This window comes from Etheostoma spectabile, chromosome 19 (genome assembly GCF_008692095.1).
Source record: "Etheostoma spectabile isolate EspeVRDwgs_2016 chromosome 19, UIUC_Espe_1.0, whole genome shotgun sequence".
Classification (NCBI taxonomy): Eukaryota; Metazoa; Chordata; class Actinopteri; order Perciformes; family Percidae; genus Etheostoma; species Etheostoma spectabile.
The window spans coordinates 12,783,043-12,796,576 of NC_045751.1; the positions used below are offsets into that span (position 1 = coordinate 12,783,043).

Consider the following 13,534-nt stretch of genomic DNA (forward strand, 5'->3'; position numbering starts at 1 on the left):
CCTAGGTTTAACCATAGACTGTATATCCTCGGTGTTAACCATAGACTGTATACTAGGTTTTAACCATAGACTGTTAATAATACACAATCTATGGTTTTAACTCGGCCACGTTCGCCCTGTGTAACTGACCTTGCGTAGCTCGGCTTGACCGCCCCGGGGGCTTCTGGACAATATGTTTCTTGGCACACCAAGATTTACAGTGGTCAACCTGCGGCGTCCGTTACGTGAACTACATTACCCAAGATGTAAAGTAATTATTTCTACAGGAGTTTCGGCTAGCTAACGTCAACTTCGCTGTACCAAAGAGCCTCGAGCCTAAAACTAAAGCGTCTCTGGCTGTACAATTCAAGCCACCACTACTGTTTAGATTCAATACTTAGCTAGCTACATTGTGAACGTCCTCTATTTGTTTTTCTCCACTAGCGGGAAGCAAAGTAATAAGAATCCATGGGCTCAGAATTACCGGAAATGACGAAGAAGGTGAACTTCCGTGTTGTTAGCGTAGCCTTCATTAGAGCTAAGCATTGCTTGTGTGTATGACAAACTAATTTACAGTCTATGGACGAACTGTCTAATGTTAGCTTAATTTTAAATCAGTAGTCAAAGTAGCTCCAGGCTTGCAGTCTGTGCCACATAATTTTCTTTTAAACTGGTAACTAGAATCTATTTTTGCAATGGAAGTGTTTTCAGACGTTGAATGCTTGCTAGCAAATGTGAGTGATCTCCCGGCTAAATAAGGCTACGTTAACGTTACAGTCGTGGTTAAAACTGACGGCCTCGTCCAAACAAACCTTATATAAATAGAAATGAAATATGCTGTCTGGCTTAAGATGATCTCACGTCAATGTAACGGCTGCATACTGCAACGTGAACGTAATAATGTTGCATTCTCTCAGTTTTCCAGATAACTGAGATTTCGGCTGCCATGTAGAGGCTGTCCTGTCTTTGGTGTTTACATCCCTGTCGTCGTTTCAATGGGGAAAAGGAAAGACATGATTCATCCCAGGTTTCTCTGTAAGTATATACGATTATTGTGGCCGGGTTGGGTCAGTTGGTTTTGACATAGAGGTTTGTTCCTCGACGCAAAGGTCGAGGGTTCGAGTCCGAACTATGACGATTTCCTGCATGTCTTCCCCCTTTTTCTCCCCTTTCTCACCCTGCTGTCCTGTCCATTAGAGGCGGGAAAGCCCCCTAAAACAATCTTTAAAAAATAACAAGTAGCCTATATACCATTATTAGCACGTAATTTATCATTTTGATACGCAGAGTTATGCTTTCCTTATGCCGAAATATACACTCAGTTATTAGGTACAAGCCACAAAAGCTAATCCTCCAATATCTCCTACCTCCATTACAGTTATAATGTTGAAGGTTGTAGTTTGTGCCGCTGTATCATAGTATTACAGTTATACTTGTAAATGAAAATAAAAGTAAAGTACTGCAACAGTCAAGAACTTAAATAGAAAATAGAAAAGTAAAACAAAAAAGATGCCATTAAAATACTATAACAAATATGACTGTACAGGGATAATAGTCCAACAAATGTGTGTATATATATAACATAAAAACAGATTTCAACACATCTCTAAAATATATATAAACAAAAACCAAACATTACTCTTCATTAAGGTAAGATTTACTGCAACTAATAGAGTACATTCACTTTATTATACCATCATCTGGTCACAGTGTAAGGTAACATTTTTTTTAAACTCTTTTTATTTATATTGTTAATTTTGTTGCAAATTTGTTGTGAGCAGTCTACCAAATATCAACAGTAAAATGTTCTTGGACTGATAATTGTTTTTGCTTCATACAAATCTTGGCTGACATGGCAAGGAAATGGCAGCCATCATTTCTTAGTTCATACATGTTTATAGTATGTATTTGTTGCTTTTCTCTCGTCTTCTGCAGGTGAAGGTGGCTCAAGCCTGCACAGCGTTCACAAGCGGAAACACAAAAAACACAAGAAGCACAAGAAGAAGCACCACAGCTTCGCCGAGGCCCCAGAGCCCGAGCCTGTGGTGGTTCCTCGGCCTCCCCCGCAGCTCCGACTCAAGATCAAACTGGGAGGACAGACGCTGGGGACCAAGAGGTGAGGCAGGATGTTGAAGGTGGTCAGTATGTCAGTAGTACTCCGTGTCATAGAGACCTATTCACTCAGCGAGTTTCTGTTTCTGTCTGTTATAGTGTCCCCACCTTCACCGTGCATCCCGGTGTGGCTTGTCCTCCCTCCCCCTTGATGATTATTAATAATGTTGATGATGATGACGACGACGACGATGATGATGACAATGAGGATGACGATGATGATGATGATGACGACGACGATGAGCCCTCTGTGCCTTTGGAGCAGTATCGGGCTTGGCTGGGTAAGTTACAAAACACTACATACTGGAGCTTGATGAAAAGTTATTAGAGTATCTGTGGTTTATGTATCTTAACATTGTGATAGAGGTTATAAGTTCCCTTTTCCTGGTCTCAAAGGCTTCATTACAATTAACCTTATTGGGTTTTCAGACATCTATTGTACGCTAAACAAAAGCTTAACCCTTTGGTAAAATAAACACTTTTTCAACACATTTTTCCATGCTTGAAAAAACAAGGTGATAATATTTTGTTGATGCTTTTTTCAATTAAAGATTTTCTGCGTTCAATGTATTTGGCTATTCTCTTTTGTCAAAATGTTTTGATTTTCTTTTTTTAATATTTGAATTGTATTTGAAGAGCGTTGCGGGGAACTATCCGTGTTATTTTTGGGCAATTTTCCTTGACAGAAACCTAAATTTCTCATATAGAAAACTTTGAAAAGGGGTCAAACTTGACCAGAGTTGTGGTTTTTACAATTTTCAAATCAATAACTTTTGCACTGTCAGGTCCACAGTGAATGCACAGTTAAAATCTGTTAATTAGGGTTTTGGTGGGACAACAAACACATCATGTTTATTTTGTTTGTTCTGTATCAGATGAAGACAGCAACCTGGCCGTGTCTCCTATGCCAGACATAGACTCAGACTCCATGCTGGGCGTGCCTGTAGACGAGGAGGAGAGGTGGTTGGACGCTCTGGAGAAGGGAGAGCTGGACGACAACGGAGAGTTGAAGAAGGAGGTTGATGAATCTCTGCTCACGGCCAGACAGGTGAGCAAGAGCAGAAACATGTACTTCAGTTCTGTATTGATCAATCAAATCTTAAAGCAGCTATAAACCTACATCCCAGAGTGTGATTTCATTTCTTTGTATGTGTTCAGAAAGCCCTTCTACACAAGCAGCAGAGCCAGCCTCTCCTGGAGCTCCCCATGGGTTACAAGGAGAAGGAGATGACCGCAGAGATGATGCAGAAGCGGGAGGAACGAGCCCGAAAGAGACGCCTGCAGGCCGCGAAGAAGGCAGAAGAGAACAAGAACCAGACAATAGAGAGACTGACAAAAACCAGCAAGGCCAAGATCAAAAGCATGAGAGAGAGGAAGTCCAAGCAGAATCAGTGTCCCATGGTCCGGTACAGCGACTGCGCCCAGGGCATGGCCATCTCCTTCCCCATCGGGGTCCCCGCTCCGGCCCCAACACCCCCCTGTCCTCCACCAGCAGCCCCGGGGAACTGCGGAGCCAGCGGCTGCTCCAACCTCAAGAAGTACTCCTGCTCAAAGACCGGGGTTCCTCTCTGCAGCCTTGAGTGTTACAAGAGGAACCTGCTACTTGAACTTTAAGGGAAGAATAGATCCTTAATGGATGTGGTTCTGTTCCGACGTTGGGATGTGATGAAGGTGCATACAGTCGACGTGGTATAACATTTCATGACATTTACGTTACACAGATGCTCGCGACTCTACAGATGTGGCAGGTGTAATTTAAACTTTAAACATGAATCTGGTCTGGGCTAAGAATGTGGATTTACACTTGTTTGTAGCTGTGTCATATTGATGATAATAATGGTTTTCGCTGCAGTGATGCTGGTTACACAATTCAATTATGTACATTATGGAATCTTAGGATCTGAACTTTTTTTTTTTAAACCGGTGTACCAAATATAATACAATATTTATGATTTCCATTGGTTGAAGACCACATAAAATTAATATTTTTGTGTATGTTTGGAGAAAGAGTAGCATTATTTCCACTAGCTTGGACTGTTTTTCATTTAGTCAATAATGTAAAATAATGATGTACGTATGTAAAAACTGACAAAGAATGTCAATGACAGGAACATTTGTTTTGAAAGATTAAAAGAGAAACTATTGCATTTTTAATCTCAATTTTGTAACATAACTCAATTTCAATACAAAACTGTACACATTAAATTAAGTAACAAATAAAATGCCTTTCCAACACCGCATACAAATTGTGACAATATCAGTACAACTTCATTTGCTCTGTCAACATGAAGATGTGAGCAACAGCGTAGGTGTTATTGGTCCAACTTAGTGAACTTAGCAGGTTTTTGTCTGCTCTTATCAGAGGCTTACACCAAAGTGTCTGAGGTATTCAATGAATGAGAGGCTTTTCATATACAAAACGAACCTGGCACATATCTGTTGAGCAACAAGGCACAAAAATGACTTGGTTTCAACTCACTATTTGCTTAATCATCAATAATGTAAGGCCAGAGTCAGATCTAATAATCAAAAGGCCAGTCCGAAGGAGAGCCTGAAGGCCATCTCAACAGGAACCTCTGCCACAGAGTCATGGAAACACACGTAGAATTCTTGAGGGACGGGCTCGAGCAACATCCGTCTAAAAGACAAGAGAGATTGGGAGGTAAGAAAAGTGCATGGACTTTGGAGAGAACGGTGCTGTTACCTCAATGCTGAAAATGACTAAAGTAAAGATAAATATGTTTCTTAGAAGTTGATAGGTTTAGATTTTTATGTATCTTAATTTACTGTAGGGGATTATAAAGAATAGTTATGGCTATCTACAATACCATTGGGTAAAGATAAAAACAGTGAAAGCTAACAGCTGTTAGACTGTTCATTCACAAGGGAAATCTCCCTCTGGGGCCCAGCTACAAAAAAAAATTGTCCTTTGCACTCCATGACCCTTTTCCTTTATGTCCTTCCTTCCTGTGCTCTGTCTCTTCTCTATGAATTGCTAAGACTGGAATTGCTAAACTGGTAGCCTCTAAAAGACAAATCTGACCTTCATTCAAAAGCTTTCTCTTCCTCCCCTTTCAGCTAAATCCCATCCCGATGCTGCCTACTCATCCCCGTCTTCTTACAGCAGCCTGAGGTGAAAACAGCAATACTGGGTTTCTCATACTCTCACTGAGGAAACACTGATATGTTGGCTGCATGTAGGCCTAGACTTTATTCTTTCCTTCATTACACTGTACTGTTCTTGACTATTATTTATATCACTATATCTACATTATTGAGTTTATTGAGGATATTAAGGATCATTTCCCTGAAAACAATCTACCACCGACCAGGTGAAAACAAAACGTTAAATGGTTGCAGCAGCCACATATATTTTCACTGGTGCATAACTAATTATCTCCCCAATATTCAAAATAAATGTAAGGCTTGGAGAGAAAAATTATTTGAAGCTGAAATACCCTATAACCCAGTATGTCATGGTGGGAGCAGGTTTCCTCTGGTCGGTCCAGTTCTCAGGTTTACACTGAAACAGGACCCCGTGTTCCTTTACTGGACCCAGACCCCAACCACCGCCCTGAGGCCTGTCTGCAGCCCGACGGCCCTGCAGGAGAGGAAATCACACCGACGGATCAGGAGATTACAACTTCTAGTAAAGTAAAATGTAATCTACTTTTGGAATCAACCTGGTCCACAGTTTATCAAAGTGCTGTCCCCGGCCCAATGACAATATTTTCGGGGGCTTTTTCAGGATTTCTTTTTAATGGTTGCCAAACTTTTTCTGCAGGGCCCCCTTTTGTATGACTTTTTGACATACTGCACTATGTTTTTAAGACTTTTTTCGACATTAGATAATGACTTTTTCTACATACTATGACTTTTTTCCCCTACATAGTATAACTTTTTTATACGTAAGACTTTTTTTTTCTTTCTTGAACTTCTGTACTGGCTTTTTCTACATCCGGTAATATGACTTTTTAACATACTATACACAGGCCCGGCCCTAAACAATTTGGTGCCCTAGGCAAGATTTTAGGTGGCGCCCCCTTGCATCACTGTACAGTTAACTGATTTTAAAACTAACAGATAGCGCTCGCTATTTATTGATTAGCCAACTATGTCATGCTAACGGCTGATGCTATTATCGATCATTGTTCTGCAACAGCAACATAATATTATCATCATCAACTTTACTGTAACATTACCTCCGTCTGTGTCACGTTTTTCCTCCTCTACTTTTCTTTTTTTCCTCCCCTGGGCACCAGACAGTTTAGGACGCTTTGACATTATGAGATTTAGATGCAGGTAAAAGAAGAAGTCGGGCTTGTTTTTTTAATTAAGATGACGTTATAGTAAGGTGACCAGATTTCTCAGACAAAATCCGGGGACATTTTCAGCTCAGAAGCGTATTTACCTCCAAAACGTAATGTTTTTATTTTTGTAAAACTTAAAACGGGGACACTGACCTAGAGCTGTTCTCATTAGGGGCTGAGCCCCCCCCCCAAGGTCTGATCCAACCCACCCCTGCTGCTACTTCCTACTCCACTCCACTACACCTCAAGATAGAAGTCCTATATTTCAAGATAAAAATCCATCCTTATACTTCAAGATAAAAAGTCCTAATATTTCAAGATAGAAAGTCTTAATATTTCAAATATAAAGTCCTAATAGTCCTAATATTTTAAGATAGAAAGTCCTAAATATTTTAAGATAGAAAGTCTCATTTTCATAATGTTGTAATGTACTGAACTACATTTATCTGACAGCGTTTGCTTTACTGCTCAACTTGTTTCTGGAACAGCTCATTGAGAATCAATACAATAAAAACTACTGAGGACATATTTTCCTTTGACAGTGATGCAGTATTACACGAGATCGCTGCAATGTATTAATAGATAATTTTCCACTTGTATTTACGTTCATAAAAGTGCTCGTTTTGCTGCTAACAGACTCAGATTAATTTCTAAGTGTCTGACAACATTATGGAAAGATTTCTAGGAGGTCGACCTTTCTGTTAAGATTAAGATCCTTTTAAACATAAAAGTCCGCGAAATTGCGTTCGCTAACCCACCACTCCATGTAAATAATCAGTTATTTAACATCGTGACACACGGCTTCTGAAACTCTCTGAGCCCCGCTGGCTCTGGCGGTCTGGAGCCTGCGTGTGTTGGGTGTGCGATTATCGGCTACGTTTTTTTCTTTCATTCCAATTTCGGCTCTTTCAGTCACAGTGAAAACCGGGACTTTCCGGGGACAGATCCAGCCGGGGACAGGTAGCCAAAATAAGGGACGTCTGGTCACCCTACGTTACAGGTACAGCACAGGCTGGGCGCCCCCTGGTGGTTTGCGCCCTTAGCATTTGCCTATACTGCCTAAGCCACAGGCCGGCCCTGACTATACACTTACTGTTTTTCGACATAGATTATGACTTTTCAGCATACTATATAATTACTTTTTTCTACGTAGCTTATGATTTTTTTCGACACACTATACTATGACATTTTTATGACTTTTGGACATACTATAACTTTTTTCGATTTACTACACTATTACTTTTATCAACATTACCTATGATTTTAAACATTTAAAAAAAAACACACATTTCGACATACTACACTTTGACGTTACAAATTTTCCAGAAATACTATATCGTTTTTTCAACATTGACACTATACTATGACATATTTCGACATACTATGCGACATATATCACGTTTTTGTGACTTTTTCGACACACTATACTATGACGTTTCTACGACTTTTAAACATACTATAACGTTTAATCAACATACTATACTATTACTTTTTTCCAATTTTTTTTCATAATTTCTATACTACATACTATACTTTGATGTTACAAATTTTCCCGAAATACCATACCACTGTTTTCCAACATTGACACTATACTATAACGTTTTTTCTACAAACTATACTATGACTTTTTTATTACTTTTTAACTTTGACTTTTTTTCCCCCGATACAATGACTTTTTTTCAACATAATGTTTTCATGACTTACTTCATAAAATACATACTATGACTTTTGAAGACTTTTCAACACACAACATTTTTTTCAACATACCATACTATGAATTTTTCGAAATACTATACTACGACCTCTTGAATACTATACTTTTTTCCACAATAGACTGACTTTTATCGACATACCGGAATATACTATACATACATACATACATACATACATACATATATATATATACACACACATACAGTATATACATACATATATACATACATACACATATATACATACATACATATACATATATATACACATACATATACATACATATATATACACATATACACATATATATACACACACACACACACACTTTTTTATGACTTTTTGACATACTATGACTTTATTACTTTTAACATACTGACTTTTTTAGGAATACTATATGATGACTTTTTCAACACACTATACCTTTTTGTCGACATACTACACTATTGCTTTTTTATGACTTTTCCACAGACTATATCATGACTTTTTTTCCGACATACTATTATATGACATTTTTATGAATTTTTTGACATTCTATACTGTGAATGTTTTTGACATTCAGTGCTATACTGTGACTTTTTTCAACATAATGACAATGTTTTCATGACTTACGTTATGAAATACTATGACTTTTGATGACTTTTCAACATAATATACAATGACTTTTCTGACATACTGTACTATTACTTTTTTCCAACATACTTTACTATTACTTTTTTCCCGACATACTATGACTTTTTTCCGAAAGACTATGAATGACTTTTTGTAACTGTTCGAGATTCTATACTGTGATTTTCTTTTTGACAAACTATACTATGACTTTTTTTGACATTCCAACTTTTTAAACATACTATTCAATGACTGGATTTTGTACCCTGATCACCCCTGGCAAGCCTGACAGAAATGCTCAGTTTCATGTTTAATCTTGCAACAACAAAAAGGGAAGCTTTAGGGTATCACAGGGAGATTTACATGAATAAATGATTGTTACTTGTGATCCTAATGCAAACTAAACTGACAAATCTTTAGCAGATACATTAGCATCTTTTTTTCCCCCCCATTGCATACCCTTCCTCGTTAGTATAGTGGACAGTATCTCCGCCTGTCACGCGGGAGACCGGAGTTCGATTCCCCGACGGGGAGTTACTTTTGCTCAAAAAAGAAACCCTAATACCCTATTTTGGATATACATTTATCTATACTTTTATATAAAGTCATAAAAAAGAGATAGTATGCATAAAACAAAGTAATGAAAAAAATCATAGTATTGTTTGTTGAAAAAAGTCATACAGAAGTCATAGTATTGTCAAAAAAAGTCACAAAACGTCTTAGTAGAGTGTAACAAAAACTCATTGCATAGTTAGTTGAAACAAGTCAAAACGTCATAGTATGTTGAAAAACTCACAGAACAAACACAAAACATCATGTCAAAAAAGTCATAGTATAGTACATTGAAAAAAGTCATACTATAGTATGTCAAAGAAGTCATACAGGAGTCATAGTATAGTATTTTGAAAAAAGTCAAAAAAATATTAGTATAGTATGTCAAAAAAGTCACAAAAACATCATAGTATAGTGTGTCCAAAAAGGTAACACAAATTCATAGTATAGTTAGTCGAAAAAGGTCAAAAACATCATAGTATAGAATGTCCAAAAAGGTCATCGTATAGTATCTTGAAAAAAATCATAGTATAGTATGTTGAAAAAATGTTATAGAATACTGATGAAAAAAAGTCATAATAATTTCATAGTATACCATGTCAAAAAAAGTCATAGTACAGTATGTTGAAAAAAGTCATAATATAGTATGTCAAAGAAGTCATACAGGAATCATAGTATAGTATGTCAAAAAAGTCACAAAAACGTCATAGTATAGTGTGTCCAAAAAGGTCATAGTATAGTATCTTGAAAAAAAGTTATAGTATAGTATGTTGAAAAATGTTCTAGAATACTGATGAAAAAGTCAAAAAAAGGTTCATAGTATAACATGTCAAAAAAAGTCATAGTATAGTACATTAAAAAAAGTCATAACATGTTATGCTGAAAAAGGTCATACAGAAGTCAAAGTATAGTATGTCAAAAAAGTCACAAAAAGGAATAGTATAGTAATTTGAAAAAAGTCATATAGAAGTCATGATATAGTACGTCGAAAAAAGTCAGATAAAGTCATAGTCCTAAAAAAGAAAGAAAAAAATGAAAAACGTAATTTACAGTATGCTGAAAAAAGTCACAAAAACGTAGGATAGTGTCTCAAAATGTTCATAAAAAGGTTGCATTTTCACTGATTTTTTTTTAAATTATAGCACTCTTTACTCTTTGTACTGCAATTGCTGCACAACAATTACCCTTAGGATGAATGCTAAACTAATCTTTAAGCCCATGCTATGATCCAACAAAATTTAGTCATGCTATTGCAATGTTGTGTTTTGGCCTAACTTCACTGAAAAGTATTGTTTTTGACTTGAGATCAATAGAATCTGGTCTTGGTGTGATTTTAGGTAGCCGTGACACCTCTTCGCTGTTTGCCATAATTACTGTGAAATGTGTTGTTAAGTGAGTTATGGTCTGAGGTTAGGACTACTATTCCTTTATTACTACCGTTATGTAACTCTGACCTACCCTGGTTGGCAAGCTCTGCTGAAACGCAGCCCTTATGGAGAGGCAGCAGTGGTGGAAGTTGCGAATGAGCTGTGGGTGGATGGAGCCGCTGAGCTGAGCCACCTCTCTGTTAGTTGGAGCAATGAAGATCCCCTGAACAGTTTCCATCAAGACGTAGTGGAACAAGGTGTTCTCTGCACCTGAGGTCAGTCTGTCACAATGAGAACATTTAGGTTTTTAGCTGTTAGTACGTTAAGCCAACATTAATGATATTTGCCGTAAGACTGAAGGAAAAAACTATAGTCGCAAGTGCCGATTTGCGGGTTCAAACTTTTTTTCTCAACAGCGGCTTCAAAGTAATTTCACACATGTGGTCCAACGTCGTTATAAAACATATCCTGCAAGCGATGGCGGAAAGATTTCCTAGGCAGACCTTAAGGATCCTTGAGGCTTTTTTGTAGAGCACATTAAGCTGCACCTGTGGGAGAAATTTCAATCAGACTTACGGTGCGGGAGGCTTGGCCTTTGAAAGTTGGCATTTTGAAGCCTTAATTACAGCGCCACCATGTGGCAGATTGGGTCCATACTTCTATAGAAGCACATGCACACCTTTCCAGTTATTCCCCCAAGTTTCATGTTTCTAGCTCATTCCAGCTCACGGGAATTTGAGCTGACGCGGCAGACAACAAATAATAATTAAAGCTGCAAGCAGCGTTGGACAGGCCCTCGCTAACCTGCGCGCATCGTGGTTACTGGCGACCATGCATTTGACAGTCACTGCAAATTGTCACCAATGAAGATGGAACTCCATGATGAGTTCAATGACACCTCACACAAGACTGTACCTTAAACGGTTCAAATGTTATGAAAGGGGCGTGGCCAGTGTGAATGGGCGTGGTTAAAGTACAGGGGGCGGCCCAGTATCACATGCAGACCACACATTTTAAGTTTCATGTTAATCGGATGACGCTTGTCATATAAGGCTGATTTCCTGTTGCCAGTTGGTGGCGCTATCTCCAAAAGTCCATATTGGCCTGTAGATGTCCTCAGGCCTGGACTCTTGGTGATTGTGGGAAATCAATCACTCAAGTTACACCCACTTCCTGTTTCGATGGCAAAACGCACAAAATGGCCACCCCGCTTTCGGCGCTCGGGCCCTCATAATACCTAAAACAGACAAACAGAAGGGTTCTACCGCTTCGTGGTTTGAACCCTAATAATAATTTTCAATCACCCACTTCATGGTGTTGTACATCTCCTCCGTCTCCTTTTCAGTCAGGGTCTTCCTCAGGGTGCCCAGGTAGAATGGGTTTGGGTGCTTCATCCTGGGAATCTAATATCAAACAAGTCAGAACATTGTATACAAATGTCTAATCTGTCATTTGACGACTTATGGAGAATTTTTCTATCTTTTCTTGGCTTCTTTATGTACGTTAATACAAATTTTTACCTGGGGTGCCCAAACTTTCCAGCCCCACTGTAAAGATAGTCTGGAGCCCTGTATAAATGATCATCGCAACAATGGTCCTAACAGGAACAAACAGACTAAATTACTAAAAACTGTACCTTGAAAAGGCCTCCACTGATTCCACTCCCATCAGATCCTCCAGATCCAAGCGAATTTCGACGCCCCCCCAGCTTCCTCCCTGAGTCTGGTGTGGAATGTGGACTGAGGCCTGGAGCCATTAATGAACCAGACCCTGACCCGGCATCCATATGTCCCTCACTCCCGCTGTCTGAAAGGCTCCTCTGGGGGCTAGACCTCCGTGACCTCTCCCCAAACAGGCTGCGGCCTCTGTTTCCAGCGGATGAGCCTTTAACTGCACTGGCTATCTTGCTGAAGACGGGGGAAGAAGGGGCCAGGTTGTCCAGGCGGTCACGGGCCGTAGCAGCAGGGAGGAACCAGTCAGCACAGGACAAGCAGGGAGCAGATGGAGCATTTAGACGCTCCTCAATACCTGCCTCCAACACCTCCAGCTGCAGCAAGGTGGCCTTCACCTGTAATAAGAGCGCGACATAGGAGATAAATTTCAGGTTATCTTACAAGGGTTCAACCTTCCTCGTTAGTATAGTGGACAGTATCTCCGCCTGTCACGCGGAAGACCGGGGTTCGATTCCCCGACGGGGAGTATTTATTGCATCATGAAGCAAAGTTATGTTAGGAATTTACAAAGTTCACCTGATCTACATAAACACAATCAGGTCCTGGAGAGCCCAAAGCTGGTGAAGCAGCGCCACCTGCCTCCAACAGCACACACTGCATAAAGTGCTTCTAAAGTGAAGGTGAAGAAATACAAGCAGAGAAAATATTTTTTTGTACAATAAAAAAAACATTATTAGGAATGGTGATGGACAACAAGAATAAAGTTAAAAATAACCAGTCAGTGACTTGTAGTCTTACCAGCCCCACAATGAGGAGGAAGTGCCGTCCTTGAGGCTGGCTGTAGCCTGGTGCTGTGCTGCCCTTAGCTCTCTGCTGGGGAAACACCTCCCTCCAGATGACTAGCTGACCCACCCGCTGCTCAGATGTCAGCGGCAGCAGGCAGTAGTGCTGGCAGTACAGGCACACATCCAGAAGGTCATCTTTGGGCAGATGGTTGGCAATCAGGTAGGACTGGAAGGTGAGTATGTTGACGATTTAGTAAATGCTTCAGTAAACAGGTAGCCTGGATGCCAGCTAAATTTAACCCCGCCCACAACATTTGAGGTTGGGAGGTTCGGCCTGGACTTGATCTGTTGTGGAGCAATTATGCTTGAACCAGAGCTGATTGGTTGATTGATTGATTGATTGATTGATAGATAGATAGATAGATAGATAGATA

The 13,534-nt window shown here is 39.4% G+C and overlaps 3 protein-coding genes and 2 non-coding genes across 10 annotated transcripts in view; 3 read left to right on the forward strand and 2 right to left on the reverse strand.

Moving 5' to 3' along the window:
• Window positions 1–413, reverse strand: part of aadat (aminoadipate aminotransferase) — an 8,106-nt gene extending 7,693 nt beyond the window's left edge. Inside the window, exon 1 of one of the 2 annotated variants that reach the window (XM_032544547.1) lies at window positions 130–413. The gene's annotated coding sequence lies outside the window, so the exon portion shown is untranslated. The remainder of the gene's footprint in view (window positions 1–129) is intronic. The other variant, XM_032544548.1, reaches the window with a different exon arrangement.
• Window positions 414–896: 483 nt separating this feature from the next.
• On the forward strand, window positions 897–3,993 carry ino80b (INO80 complex subunit B; the record flags this gene model as incomplete). The annotated part of the gene is given in 5 exon segments (XM_032544549.1): window positions 897–1,014; window positions 1,915–2,095; window positions 2,191–2,372; window positions 2,967–3,139; window positions 3,250–3,993. Coding segments are annotated over 5 exon segments (1,032 nt in total). The 3' UTR covers window positions 3,706–3,993.
• A 446-nt stretch (window positions 3,994–4,439) lies between these two features.
• Window positions 4,440–13,534, reverse strand: part of intu (inturned planar cell polarity protein) — a 27,924-nt gene continuing 18,829 nt past the window's right edge. For 3 of the 5 annotated variants that reach the window (XM_032544532.1, XM_032544528.1, XM_032544527.1), the window contains exons 11-17: window positions 13,114–13,326; window positions 12,892–12,984; window positions 12,279–12,710; window positions 11,951–12,045; window positions 10,734–10,923; window positions 5,550–5,692; window positions 4,440–4,729 (exon numbers count right to left, since the gene is read on the reverse strand). In XM_032544532.1, the coding sequence (XP_032400423.1) occupies window positions 4,618–4,729; window positions 5,550–5,692; window positions 10,734–10,923; window positions 11,951–12,045; window positions 12,279–12,710; window positions 12,892–12,984; window positions 13,114–13,326 (1,278 nt within the window). In that variant the 3' untranslated portion in view covers window positions 4,440–4,617. The remainder of the gene's footprint in view (window positions 4,730–5,549; window positions 5,693–10,733; window positions 10,924–11,950; window positions 12,046–12,278; window positions 12,711–12,891; window positions 12,985–13,113; window positions 13,327–13,534) is intronic. The other 2 variants (XM_032544530.1, XM_032544531.1) reach the window with 2 other exon arrangements.
• trnad-guc (transfer RNA aspartic acid (anticodon GUC)) lies at window positions 9,186–9,257 on the forward strand. Its single transcript has one exon. It is a non-coding gene; the product is annotated as a tRNA-Asp (tRNA).
• Window positions 12,770–12,841, forward strand: trnad-guc (transfer RNA aspartic acid (anticodon GUC)). Its single transcript has one exon. It is a non-coding gene; the product is annotated as a tRNA-Asp (tRNA).